Here is a 12505-nt window from a genome sequence, read left to right on the forward strand (position 1 = left end):
AAACTGTTACCCAAACATGGAAAGCACGGAAAAGATGAATGCAAACTACCAGTGAGTCGTACACACTTGTGTCGGCTTGTGCACACACACACACACACACACACACACACACACACACACACACACACACACACGAAGCACAAATCAACTTGAGTTCCAGAATTTTTTTGTGTGAGTATGTGTGTGTGTCACATCCTCTTCACATGACTGTCGGACAGCGGACGTAAGGAAGAGATGAAACAGAATGAGTAAAAAAAAGCAACAAAGGGAACAGATCTGTGTGCGCAGGCGTGTGCTCATTCAACAGTCAGCGCTGCGAAAAGATTTGACACTGACGTTTATGGAGAGAAATGTGTCCGGAAAAATAATCCCGAATTCAGAGGATTAATTATTTTGTGCGCGTCTTCGTGCGGCTATGCGTGTGAGTTTGTGTACGGCGTGTGTGAGGCCACCTTTCAGTATTCATGAAGCGAGGGAATAATGTAAAGGCAATGACGAGGAGCTTGTTGTTTACTGCTGCGATCGGCAGTTTGCAACACTAATGAATGTGAATGATGGTGCGGGCGTGTTTGTGTACGAGAGTGTGTTTTCACACAGGAAAGGTGGTGACTGCGCAAAGACACTGGGCTTCTGCTCTCGTGATTTGAGCGTTAAAGATTTATGTTGAGGTTGTGTTTACCTCTTTTGAGAGAGTTAAGCACAGAATTGAACTGAGATTAAATCCTGAGCTGAGTTTGGGAAAGCGTGGGGATGCTGCACTACAAAAGACAAGGGTTCAAAAGATAACTTACAAGGAACAAACCAGTTTCCTTTTGAACCCCCGACTAATCCGAGGGAATGACAGGGCAAAGCAATGTCTCACTGTGGAGATGAAAGCGTCATCGCTGCAATACCCTGTCATGGTAACCTCGTTTGTGACCACAGCCACCACAGGTAAATACAGGTAAGGGAGATGATCAAGGGTCGGGATCTTTGTCACACAGCTCTTTGATGGAAATTGGGTTGGTGGAAAGCAAAAAATGGACAAAGGTTTGGTGGTATTTTCAATCTATTGAGAGGTTTGAGGATTATCGTTTTGATGATTCGTGTATTATTGTTTAGAACAGATGGACTGATCACATAAACTCCTGCCTGGTGATTAATTTAACTGATTTTTGCTGTGAAAGCAGAGGTGTTCCGTCCTGATTGTCCATTTGTGACAAAAACACATCCTTGGGGATGCACGAGGTTTTTTGATTGCACTAAAATAACGATTACAAGTTCAACATTATTCAGCGCAGCATAACAATAAATTTATTCTCTGGAAGAAAATCTATCGCTGACAAATCGATGAATGTACAAACAGATATAACTAATGAATACAAAGCAGGAACCAGGATCAATCATTGAGGTGTAACAGAGAGACTGAAAAATTGGTAAAACCCTCACACTCAAAAAGCATTACTATCCTCGGGCACTGCCAGTACCAACGTGCCAGCAGACAGCCAGTAAAAATTTATGAATCAGTGAGAGTCATCCGCCGCTGTCTTGGCTGGGTATTGATTGAATAACACTCACTTTTATGTCTGAATATTTTCCTGTTTCGAAACCCTACAAGCTGAAAACTTTCTAATGGAATCAATGCAAACAGCTTCATATTGAGCAGTTCTGCTGTTCTCCATGCTGTGTTGATGTCAAGAGGCCAAACAAGCTTTTCTTTTGTCCGGACGTTCACCGAGTCACAGTACGGGATTATCGCTGCCACCCATCACGCTACAATAAGCTTTGATCTACGCGCTCCAAAGACATGGCATGGCACGAAATGCACAAGAGCACAAATACTAATCAAACAAAACGCCAGTTCACTATCTCAAGAGTTCTAGTGAGAATGAAATTATATACCCGTAATTAAAATGAGTTTATATCGTAGCTATTTGCACTGAGTAGCAATATGGTCAGTTTTACCGTCATGACTGTGAACGAAAAGCAGCAGCTGGTGTCGAACTTTATGAAGAAAAGAGGGGAAAAACAAAAGTTTCATCTTTATCTCATGGCCGAAAATGTAAGCAATTTCAACTCAAGTCCACACATATGCTTTCCGTATTCAACGAAAAATAAATGCAAACACAACACAAAACAAAACCTAGTTGGCAGCAGCTTCTTTCAGAAGCCCCCGGGGCTACAGGAAGTGAGGAGTATCAGATATTGTTATACTGAAGCCCTGGAAAACAGTCAAGCTTGTTTTTATTTCTCGTTTGGCTTTCAAGAAAAAGAAAGACGACAAAACACCCTGCCATTAGAACAATTCCTATCAGTCGGATGACAACAACAATGGCTTTTCCTGTCCCAATTCTCAATTTGGAGTCTCACCCATTTGCCAAGAACATGAAATACAAAAAATAAAAAGAAAAAAAACATTAAGACTTCTCCAGAGTATAGAAATCCGAATCAAAGTCGATACCATACAACAGTGCAATAGTTGAACCAGCTCGATTTGATTCGTGGACTGAAAGATAAAATAGGTCTGGTTCCTTCAGAAAATGTAAACCTATAAGACTGTTTTGACTGTAGATGAACTATTAGAAGGTTCTCAAATTGAAACAGATACATGACATTGTTGCATTTGGCCAATAGGTGGTGGAGTTTTGATCACTCTGTGCTTCACTCACACTTTTTTCTGTTTTTTTGCCATATATACAAAAACAAATACATTTGATAGTAGCTGTGAGTCTAAATTGCCCATAAGCACGAATATCTGCGTGATTGTCTGTCCCTCTTTGTTTGAAACTATAATTTCCTTCCCTCTTGTCCACTGTGAGCTAGAAGAGCCTCCTACAATCCCACAACCCAAAGCTGGACCGAGCAGCATAAAGGAAGGTTTGAAGGATAAATCATCCACAGACAGTTTTGTCCATAGGGCTGGCACAGCAGTTATAGTCCACTCTCTAAATAACAAACAGTACTCAGAGCACAACTCTATTCCTGCTGTATGTCTTCACATTTGAACAAAGGGACTTTTGTAACTGCTGATTTACAGACGTTGTAAATCAGTAAAGGGGTTGCTCTAGTCATCAAATGCGAATGGGCTAAATGTACGATGATAATAAGGTGGGGGCATAAAACTAAGAGTAGCATCTGGAGTGGCAATTTCATTATAAACTCTATTCAACTTCGATGTGCCTTTTTAAAAAGTTATTTTACAAAAATAAAAAACGAACTGGCCGACATTGATAAGCCGACTGGTTAAAGCACTAAGTCGTCATCAGCAGAGGCTCAAACAGCTCAAACAGCCAGTGGGGGATAGCTGGTCTAACTGCTGACTCAGCAAGCCTGCCTCTTCTTCCATTTCCATAGCAACACATTCATTCTCATCTACAAAGCCTCATACCTGAAGGAGAGTTTTGTTTCACCTGCTTCGCTCCATCAGGAAGCGTGTGTAACACTGCACGAGGTTTACCTCATTTCGCATGACACCTGCTCCTCAAGACCACCGAGATACACACAGAAATGAATGCATGGTTGCACACACACACACACACACACCACTGCTAGAGATTAATTCACACTTTCATCGCCAAGCCGTGGTCCCGAGGGAGACTGGAGGACACTTGGGGAAAGGGACTGCAGGGCGGGATTGCAGAGGGTAGTGGGTGGGTGTGTGTGTGTGTGTGTGTGTGTGTGTGTGTGTGTGTGTGTGTGTGTGTGTGTGTCTCTGCGTTTGTGTGTTCCCAAGCAATAAAAGCTTCGTCCACACTGAAGTGCTCTCTCCAAGGGGCCCTAAAACAAGCACACACTGGCCACAACTGCACTTTGTATACCTTTATAAGGTATGAGACTGTCCAAGCCTCGATGTTCACAAAACTACTGAAAACAGCATCAACAATGCTGAGGCGATGAGTTAATGAGACGTTAATGGTTCTAATAAATTTCCGGATTCCAATTCGATTATTGCCGGGAGAAAGCATAAATCAAAATGTCCCTTTGTGCATTAGAAACACAGGATTTTGTCTGTAAAGAACACAAAGAACAAATCGTACACTGTGATAATGGATGTTTATGCAGCAGTTCCCAATAAAAGCGCACTGCTATTGTTACAATCTGGATTGTCACGTTTCTTTTGTGCATTTTCTCTAAGTCGAGAACCTGGCTTCAAAAAGTACCCTGCAGGGATCGGTAAAGTTTAACGCATGAATTTAAATGGAGTCTTAAGTGTTAGCGGAAATGTCACCGATTGTTTCCATTCCTGTTCATTGCCGTGAGTGAGTGACTGCACACTGCTGCCGCACTTCATCACTCCAAAGGGCTCCACTGCTTCAGTCAATGACTTGCTTACCTGATAAGTCAAGCACTGAGCATGGGGATGCGAGTGCTGATGGCGATGCCTTTGTTTGCCTTAATATTCATTGCATCACTCTTAAATAGAAGCATCATTAGACTTGTGAGCGAGGGAAACATTGATGGATATAAAGGGTAAGTCTCTGGAAAAAAATCCCACTCCTCTCATGGGGATCCCATGACTCCCATACAGGAATCCTGACAACTTAACATATTGAAACAAAAACTATTGCTTGGATTATTAGTTTATTAAAACAAGCAAAAGAAATCTATCAGGACTGTAAAGCCTAAATATGATTTCCCCAGTGAGGAATCTAGAGTGTGTTTACATAAGTTCCTCCAAAGAACTGCTCACACTGCCTCACATATGAGAAACTGATTGAATTCTCATCTTTAACAGTTTTTATTGGACATAATGCAATTTTTCTAATGCTGCTTACAAAATTAAGTTTAAACTTTGACAAATACTTGCATTTGTTCAAAAAACCACTGGGTGCTGCATATTAATGTCACACCAAACCCAGATGGGAATTTGACATTGAATTTAATGTCACCAATAATTTAAATCTTAATTGAGCCAATATATTGTAAAAGTGACTATCCATTATTAAAAAACTTAGATTGTTTAAAACAACTGGAGTCCTACTAGACGTTCCATCACAGAGCGTTCTGAAAAAAACATTACAATTTCAACAAAAACAGGCAATTTTATCTCACCACAACTGGCAATTACTTCAGATTCCTCCTGAAATTAAAATAGCAATCAACAATTTTGCACCTCAGTGCTCATATCACACTTCGCCGTTTCAGTGCTTCAACACAGCCACAAGACAATGCACTGCATGGGAAGTAAACAAGGCTCTCTATTCCACTCCCACTGAGTTATGAAACCTTCAGACTGCTGCAGCCTGTGGGCAACTGGACTTCACCAGAAGTCAGGCAACTGTTAACACCGGCCACTGACCGTCTGTCTCCTTATCTCCTCTGATCGACTCAATAAAACCTCAGTGGCAACAACAGGAAAGACACTCAATATGAAGCCATGCTCATCAGATAACGTGTCACCAGATATGTGTCTGTAAATGTGGAAAGCAAAGCAATGCGCTTCTTTTTGAGTCAGGGAAACTTTGCAGACCGCATAGAAGCAGTTTCTGGTCATTATGCTTTCTTTGTCATCATCTTCTGTAACTTGTGCACTTTATACAAGTTTATCTGTGAGCTCATCTAACAAACAAGCCATGCTGCAATCAATGTCACTGCATGAATATCCAAACATAATAGAGACTGCAGCCAACTGTGCAGCAGTCGTGCCAGCTGTGTGCTGAACACATTGTTCCTATTAGTCTGGGTACTTGTCCTCAAAGTCTACCTCCAAATTCCACTTCTGGACTCAGCAGCAGCTCGCAGTCGGAACAAACCCTAAAGTTATGTTTCGTGCATTTTCAGGCACATAATGCGTTTTTACAACTACATGACGTCTAATGCTGTACTGGAGGAAACTGTAGAGTCAAAAGAAAGTGACCAACCTTAACTGGGGAGCTCCTGGTGGCCACGGGCAGCTCTCTGATCGCAGTGCCCGGAGGAGAAGCGGATATCCCGGCCGCGTATCCCTGCAGCGAGCCGCCGGGCAGGGACTGCCTGCCGCCGGCTCCCACTCCTCCTCCTCCTCCTCCGCCGCCTCGCTGGGGCCGCTGCTTGATCCCGTCCAGGAGCCGAACCAGGAGGATGTTCGCCGGCAGGTCGTCCACCCCGCAGTCCACGAGGATGCGGCACTCCGGACAGCGCAGCTCGTTCCGCGAGCTGACAATGTTCTCCAGGCAGCGGCGGCAGAAGGTGTGCTGGCACGGCAGTACCTTGGCCGTGGTGTCCAGGCGCTCCAGGCACACCGAGCACTCCAGCAGATCCAGCAGCGACGAGGAGTCGTCCATGTCGGCGGAGAGGGCGAGCATCTGGGCTTCAGTGTCCGTGGGGACGCCGCGGCGGCTGCTCCGTGTTCCGTGGGAATGAAGAACCGGGGGCGCAGAACATTCTGCGAGGCGAACCAGCGGGGAAGGAGCCCACGGACGCCCCGCGACGGTGTCCCCTCCGCGGCGCGTAGTTGCCCCTGTGTCGGGTAAATGTTGTCCTCGGCTGCGGCGCGCGCCTCTCCCCGTCTCTCCCTCGGCGTGTCTCGCGCTCCTCGCGGGGCTCTCGGCAGTCTCTCTCCCCTTCTCTCCAGCAGCTGTGCAGAAAGCGGTGAGGTCACGCTCTCATCATCATCATCATCACTCGCGCGCGGATCAGAATTGCGACGCGCGCTCACTCACGTACCACAGACGGATTGATAAAGACTCAGAGAGAGTCAGAGAAAGAAAGAGAGAGAGAGAGAGAGAGGGCGCACTACAGACACAAACAACTCCACTGCTTCTTCTGTCCCCGCACCACCACCAGGCTGACGGGTTGTCGAGGAAAGACCGGGGCTCGAGGTGTCGCACCTTCACGCCAGACCCGCGAGCTTCTGTCATCTCACCTGCGCACAAAGACAAGCTCGTGCAGGCAGCCCAAACAATCCATTCCTACCCCCCTCATTCCCAAGCCTCGTGCTGCTTTCCGCAGCAGCCAAAGACAACACAAGCACGCCGTTTCAGGAGGTGCAGTACACAAGTGGGCTTCCCTGTGATTTCTTTCAAATAAAATTAAAACCACCCGCACGCGCACCAGACGAACACCGAATAGGTGGAATGAAAGACGCCTTAGTATCAATTTCCAAGCTGTCTTTCATGATGATGACTCCCTGACAGAGCAGACATCCCTTTGATTACCTCAGGAACTACATCAAACTGACGGATTTGGGAAGAAGTGGTTTAGGGCGACACCTGGTGGCCGAGAAATTTTCTTTTTTTTTTTTTAAGTCCACGCATCCATCCCAACGGTTGGAGGTACAGCCGGGACAGGTCATCAGTCCATCACAGGGCAAAGAGGCTGACAGCCAGGGATTTAATTACAAAGAATCATCAAAACAAAGTTATAAGCTCAGAATAATGTCATGACAGTCATTGTAGCATCAATTAGCCATATTATCCGAAACTCTGTGGGTGTTACAGAAATTTACAAATTGCATATTCAACACCCTACATTATGTACACTGTATGCTTTCTCCCCTGATCTAAAGAAACATCTCAATCAAACGATGTAACCTTTACATTGTTTATGGCACAGGTTTATAGTCGTAGATTGACACATTGCACAACTTTTAAGTGAATTAGTGTGAGTCTTTTCTCTTGTGACTCATGTTGAGAGGTGTGGGTTTTTGTGAGGGAGAGAAATTTATTACTCTTATGGTGAATGAGTGTGGGGACTAAATGTAAGTCCCTTTAAGCAAAACCATAAAATTCTGGTGCTGACAAGTTTTTATGTTACTCTCAGGTAAAAATTAGGTATGTCAATGAGATGTCCACAGAAAGGATGAAAAACCAAGCGTGCGTGCATGCGCGCGCACGTGTGTGTTTTGTTTCTCAGCCTTGAGTGGAGTGTGGCTTTGCTTGTCCACCTGTTCAGACCTGCAGCGCTCCCACATTCAGGAGTGAGTTTTGGCAAGTGTGTGTGTGTGTGTGTGTGTGTGTGTGTGTGTGTGTGTGTGTGTGTGTGTTTGGGCGTGCGTGTGCGTGTGTGCGTGCGTGCGCACGCACGCACACATTGGTATGTGGGATTGTGCATATGTTTGTGGGACTAAAGTGACGCCTTCCCGGTTGAGAGGTGGGCCCACTACTTGCCACCCACGATGAAAAGCAAAGGGTGCACTGTTTAGGGATACAATGTGTGAGTGTGAGTGTGTGGTATGCAAACAGATTTAAATTGATTTATCAGCTCTCAAACTGCAGATTAGTGTAAGACTGCAGCATTGCACAGGCCGTCCAGGGGTATTTTTGCTATGACAGCATTGTTCTCTTCACAAATTACTATCCGCAGTTAAAAATGTAAATGTAGATTGCTCAATAGATAGAGACAGAACATGGCTTCATTTCAATCTCAGCTTTTCATTCTGGTAATGGGGTAATTGAAATTCTTTCTGCCCTTTTTTTCTGGCAGCTCTGAAAAAAAAAAAATCTCACCTTGCATTTCATCTACATAGGCCTGCCATTTTCTTATAGGTCTATTTCTATCCACATTTCTGCAGAACATTGTAATTTCACAGCAATTCAGACACTAAAAATGTGTGCTGTTGTTGTCAGGCTCTGATTTTGAATGCCACACTTGCGCAATGGGCCCACAAGTGTTGGCAATAAGCCCAAATTCATGGCGTCTCTCTCTCTCTCTTTATCATACCCACTCATGTCTTGGGTTCGCTGTGTTTCATCTGCTTAATACAATTCTCCACAGCCAATGATTCAGAATTAGAGGGGAACTACAGGGAGAAGCGAACAAAAACGATTATTGGATGAAAATCCCCTCTATCCATTTAAGCAGGATAGGCAGGGCTCCCTGATGCACGCAGCGCTGTCAATAACAAACCAAAAGGTGGATGCTATTTAACCCATACATATGTCAGTTTGAGAATGATATCTAAGTTTTGGTGATGAAAAGTGTTGAACACTTCTGTATCATGTAACCAAGAATAAGATTTGCCTTGTATAGATGTAAATATTCCTCCACATACTGCAGCATGTTATGCCGTATATGATGGTTGCCCTCTTTAGCGTTGTCTGTGTGATCCTAAAGACGGTACATGTGTCTGCGTTGTGACGTATCCATTTGGAAAAATAGCATCTCCACAGTTTGCAGAGGATTCAGGTATAATAATCTCAGTTTTACTGAGATTAAAAGAGTGTGTCACTTACAGGTTGAGTGCTTAAGCCTCAGGAAGTCTGATTTCCATAGTATTTCATGTTCCATGCATGGTGTACAAAAGCAGACTGGTGAAAAAAAAATGTTTACAAGTTTGTCTTTTTAGAAAACATTGTTACAATATGCCATAAAAATAAGCTTAGATTGTATTAACCCTACTTAATTTATATTTTTGTTTTCATTGCTGTCTTTCTTATAGTTGATTCATTCAGTTCAAATTGACTTTACTTACGCCTCATATAGCCTATACTTTTTTTACTTTTTTTCAGAGACGCTCTTATAACACTGCCAACTTCATCAGTAATAATCTTATTTCATTTTTAATTGGACAACAAACAGGAGTGTTCCCTTAACTTGTTCCTCAGAAAGATCATTCTTGTTTGCTTGAAATGAAGTATAATGAATATTTCATCTATCTGCATGTCTACTGTGTGAGTGAGTGAGTGAGAGAGAGAGAGAGAGAGAAAGAGAGAGAGAGAGAGAGAGAGAGTCTACCTATAGCGTACACCTCTCTCTCATTGGCCAATGTTTTTCGTTGGTGCAAAACTAGGTTAGCTGACATGGCAGTTACCATGGCAACCATCTCTTTGCTTCTTTGCTTCCTCATCGAATAATAGTTACAGGCTGTGTGGGTGTTTATGTGTGTGCATGCGCGCGTGCATGCATGCATGCATGCATTGCGACTGTGTGTGCATACGTACCTGTGCGTGTGTGTTGGGGGACTAGCAAGGGTAATAGCAAAGCCATAATTGACGTTTTTTTGCATGATGCGTGAGTTTTTAAAGAAATATACGAGGGCACTTTTTTCCGCTTTGTTTGAATATTCCCAAGTTTGTGGGACTGATGTTCACTATTCTGATACACTCTACATACAATGTTAAACATATTTTGCACTTTTATTGAAACTTTAAGTTTTACATACAGTAAAGAATGCAAAAACTGCACTGATTGTCAATACAGTCTTGAATTAAAGGATAATATGCATAGTATCTCTCGCCATTCTGAAAATTGCAATCCCAGTTTTACCCTTCTCCATTTTTATAGTGTTTTGCATTGGTTTTGCCTTTGAAGAATATCGGGGCTTGTTTAAAACATCTAGGTCAACATCTGTACCCTTTAGAAAGCTCATAAAAAAGCACAAGGAAGTTTGTTTTTAATGAAGTTTTAGTAAAATGAAGTCTCACTCCCTTCATTATACGGGGAAGTAAATTAGGTCTCTACTGACTGCCGACCTCTTTGAGCTGCAGCACTTTGATTGAGGTTCAGATGGAGTTTAAAAAAAGGGATAACTGGTCTGTGACAGCTGCTCTGCTCTGTGGAAACTCTGATGTCCTCCATAAATGCATATTGACCACATGATTCATCTCATAATTACATTCACTGGCCAAGCAATTAAAAAATCAGCTTGGATGTCATTTGTTGGGCGTAGTTTATTGGAAGATGAACGATCAAGTAGACTTTTCGGCATTTAAAGGGACAAAAAGTCAAAGATTTGAATGCATCTGGGATGTTGTAGTCGACAAAACAGTGGAAGGCTTTAAAATGGTTTTTGATTTGAACTAATTTCATCACCTTCTTCTATTAATCACAGTTCTGGAGAAGGTGACATTCGTGCCATTGCAGTCTTGGCATCTTTGAGAATTTACAGTCAGGCTTTAAATCACATCACAGCCCTGAACCTGACCTTTTAAGAGTATTTGATGACCTTTTAGTTATAGCTGATGCTGGCAACTTTGTGGTTCTTGGCTCTTGTACGTCTCCTCCATTCAAAGAAAATGCAAATTATTGCACCTTTTATTTTCTCTTTGTTTCCAAATACATATTTGACTTTCTGATCACGAAGGCAGATTGGCTGAACAATACATGTATATATCAACATTGACAAAGTATTTCCAGTTGCAGGCTCATTGAACAACCATTGAACAGCCTCCCTATTGCGTAAACATAAACATATGTATATTTATTCTTCCTAACCGATCTTATTTATTGCATTGATTATTCTTGATTGGGAATTATTCATGTTGTCTGCTTTCATTACATGTAAAATGAAATGTCCCAAGCATCTGTTTTACACACTTTATACCATGTAGTTTTAACTACGAGATCGTCTAATAGATTCTGCGAGACTTTATGTTAAATTCCCAGAAATAATAGAACTACAGACAATTGATAATTATGTACATTATGTTCATGTTTTAATTACCAGAGAACTTGCAAAAGTCATGTGCTTACTTCAGAAGATGAAAATTGAAGGAAAATATTTGAGTTTAAGCACCAAGTTACTCGAACTGCTAAATGTGTATTTCTGTTGTTGGTGTGAAAATATGGAATTTCCAACTACAGGATTTAAAAGCTTAAAGATATTTATCGATTTAAAGAAAACGTACAGATGCAGAAAACAGAGTCACGCGTTTGAAATTTAAACTGGATTTTAATGATCAAATCTACTGCACGAGGGGGTCTTTGTTAGTTTTGATGTTTCTATAATGAATGTGTTGATCATGTGGTGATACTGTGATATTAGACCATCTTTCTAATTTTTCAAGCAAGGGGCAGACAAATATAAGAAATATCGTCTTCTTGCTGCTCGTTTCCAATCATGGAGGTCTTGATTTGAAAATGTGGAGTGAATTTTTATATGAACTGTGCTTTCATAAAAGGAACCCCAAAAAAAGCATTGATCTATCACATAGAGATCTCTTGCAAATGACTGAGCATCTTGTTTGCACTTTTTGGTTAATGTGTCCCAGATATTGTCTCCCTTCTCAGTGATTAAATTATTTATGGAATTTTCATTTGACACGGTGTTCCTGTTATTCTCCATTCCGCCTCATGCAGAGTCCATCAAAGGTGTTTTTCTCCTCCACCATCCATCATCATAAATACAGGTTTTTCGCTTAATGTGTGTTTTTGTCCGGTTTGTAACACGGCAGTCATCACTTTCTCAGCAGAACCCATCACTCTTCTTGTTATCCTCCCTTCATCCCTCTTTATCCTCTCTTCTCATCTAATCTCTTCTCGTCTCATCCCCCTTTTCAGTCAGGAAGCTCTGGATCGACATCAATGAGGCGGTAAAGGAGGTGAGGGACAGACAGGGAGGAAAGAGTGGAGGGAGCAGGATATGCAGGAGGAGAAAAAAAATGGATGAAGGGTAGACAAAATGTAAAAAAAAAAAAAAAAAAAAAAAAGAGAAAGTGACCGAGGAGGGGAAAAAGGTAAAAAGGACAAAAAAGAAAAAAGGAGGATAAAGGGAAATCCAGAGACACAGGCAGAGAGGGAGAGTAAGTAATTACAGGACCGCCAGTGTTTTCAAAGCCCCACTTTTATCTCATTCTTCCTGTGGCTGAGAAATAGAGAGAGAGCGGAA

General features: G+C 42.4%; 1 protein-coding gene across 2 annotated transcripts in view; it reads right to left on the minus strand.

Moving 5' to 3' along the window:
• LOC115403556 (E3 ubiquitin-protein ligase SH3RF3) overlaps positions 1-6502 on the minus strand; it is an 83336-nt gene extending 76834 nt beyond the window's left edge. Inside the window, exon 1 of one of the 2 annotated variants that reach the window (XM_030112502.1) lies at positions 5841-6502. In XM_030112502.1, the coding sequence (XP_029968362.1) occupies positions 5841-6263 (423 nt within the window). In that variant the 5' untranslated portion in view covers positions 6264-6502. The remainder of the gene's footprint in view (positions 1-5840) is intronic. The other variant, XM_030112501.1, reaches the window with a different exon arrangement.
• Positions 6503-12505: the final 6003 nt, after the last annotated feature.

Source organism: Salarias fasciatus, chromosome 16 (assembly GCF_902148845.1).
Source record: "Salarias fasciatus chromosome 16, fSalaFa1.1, whole genome shotgun sequence".
In the NCBI taxonomy this organism is placed as follows: Eukaryota; Metazoa; Chordata; class Actinopteri; order Blenniiformes; family Blenniidae; genus Salarias; species Salarias fasciatus.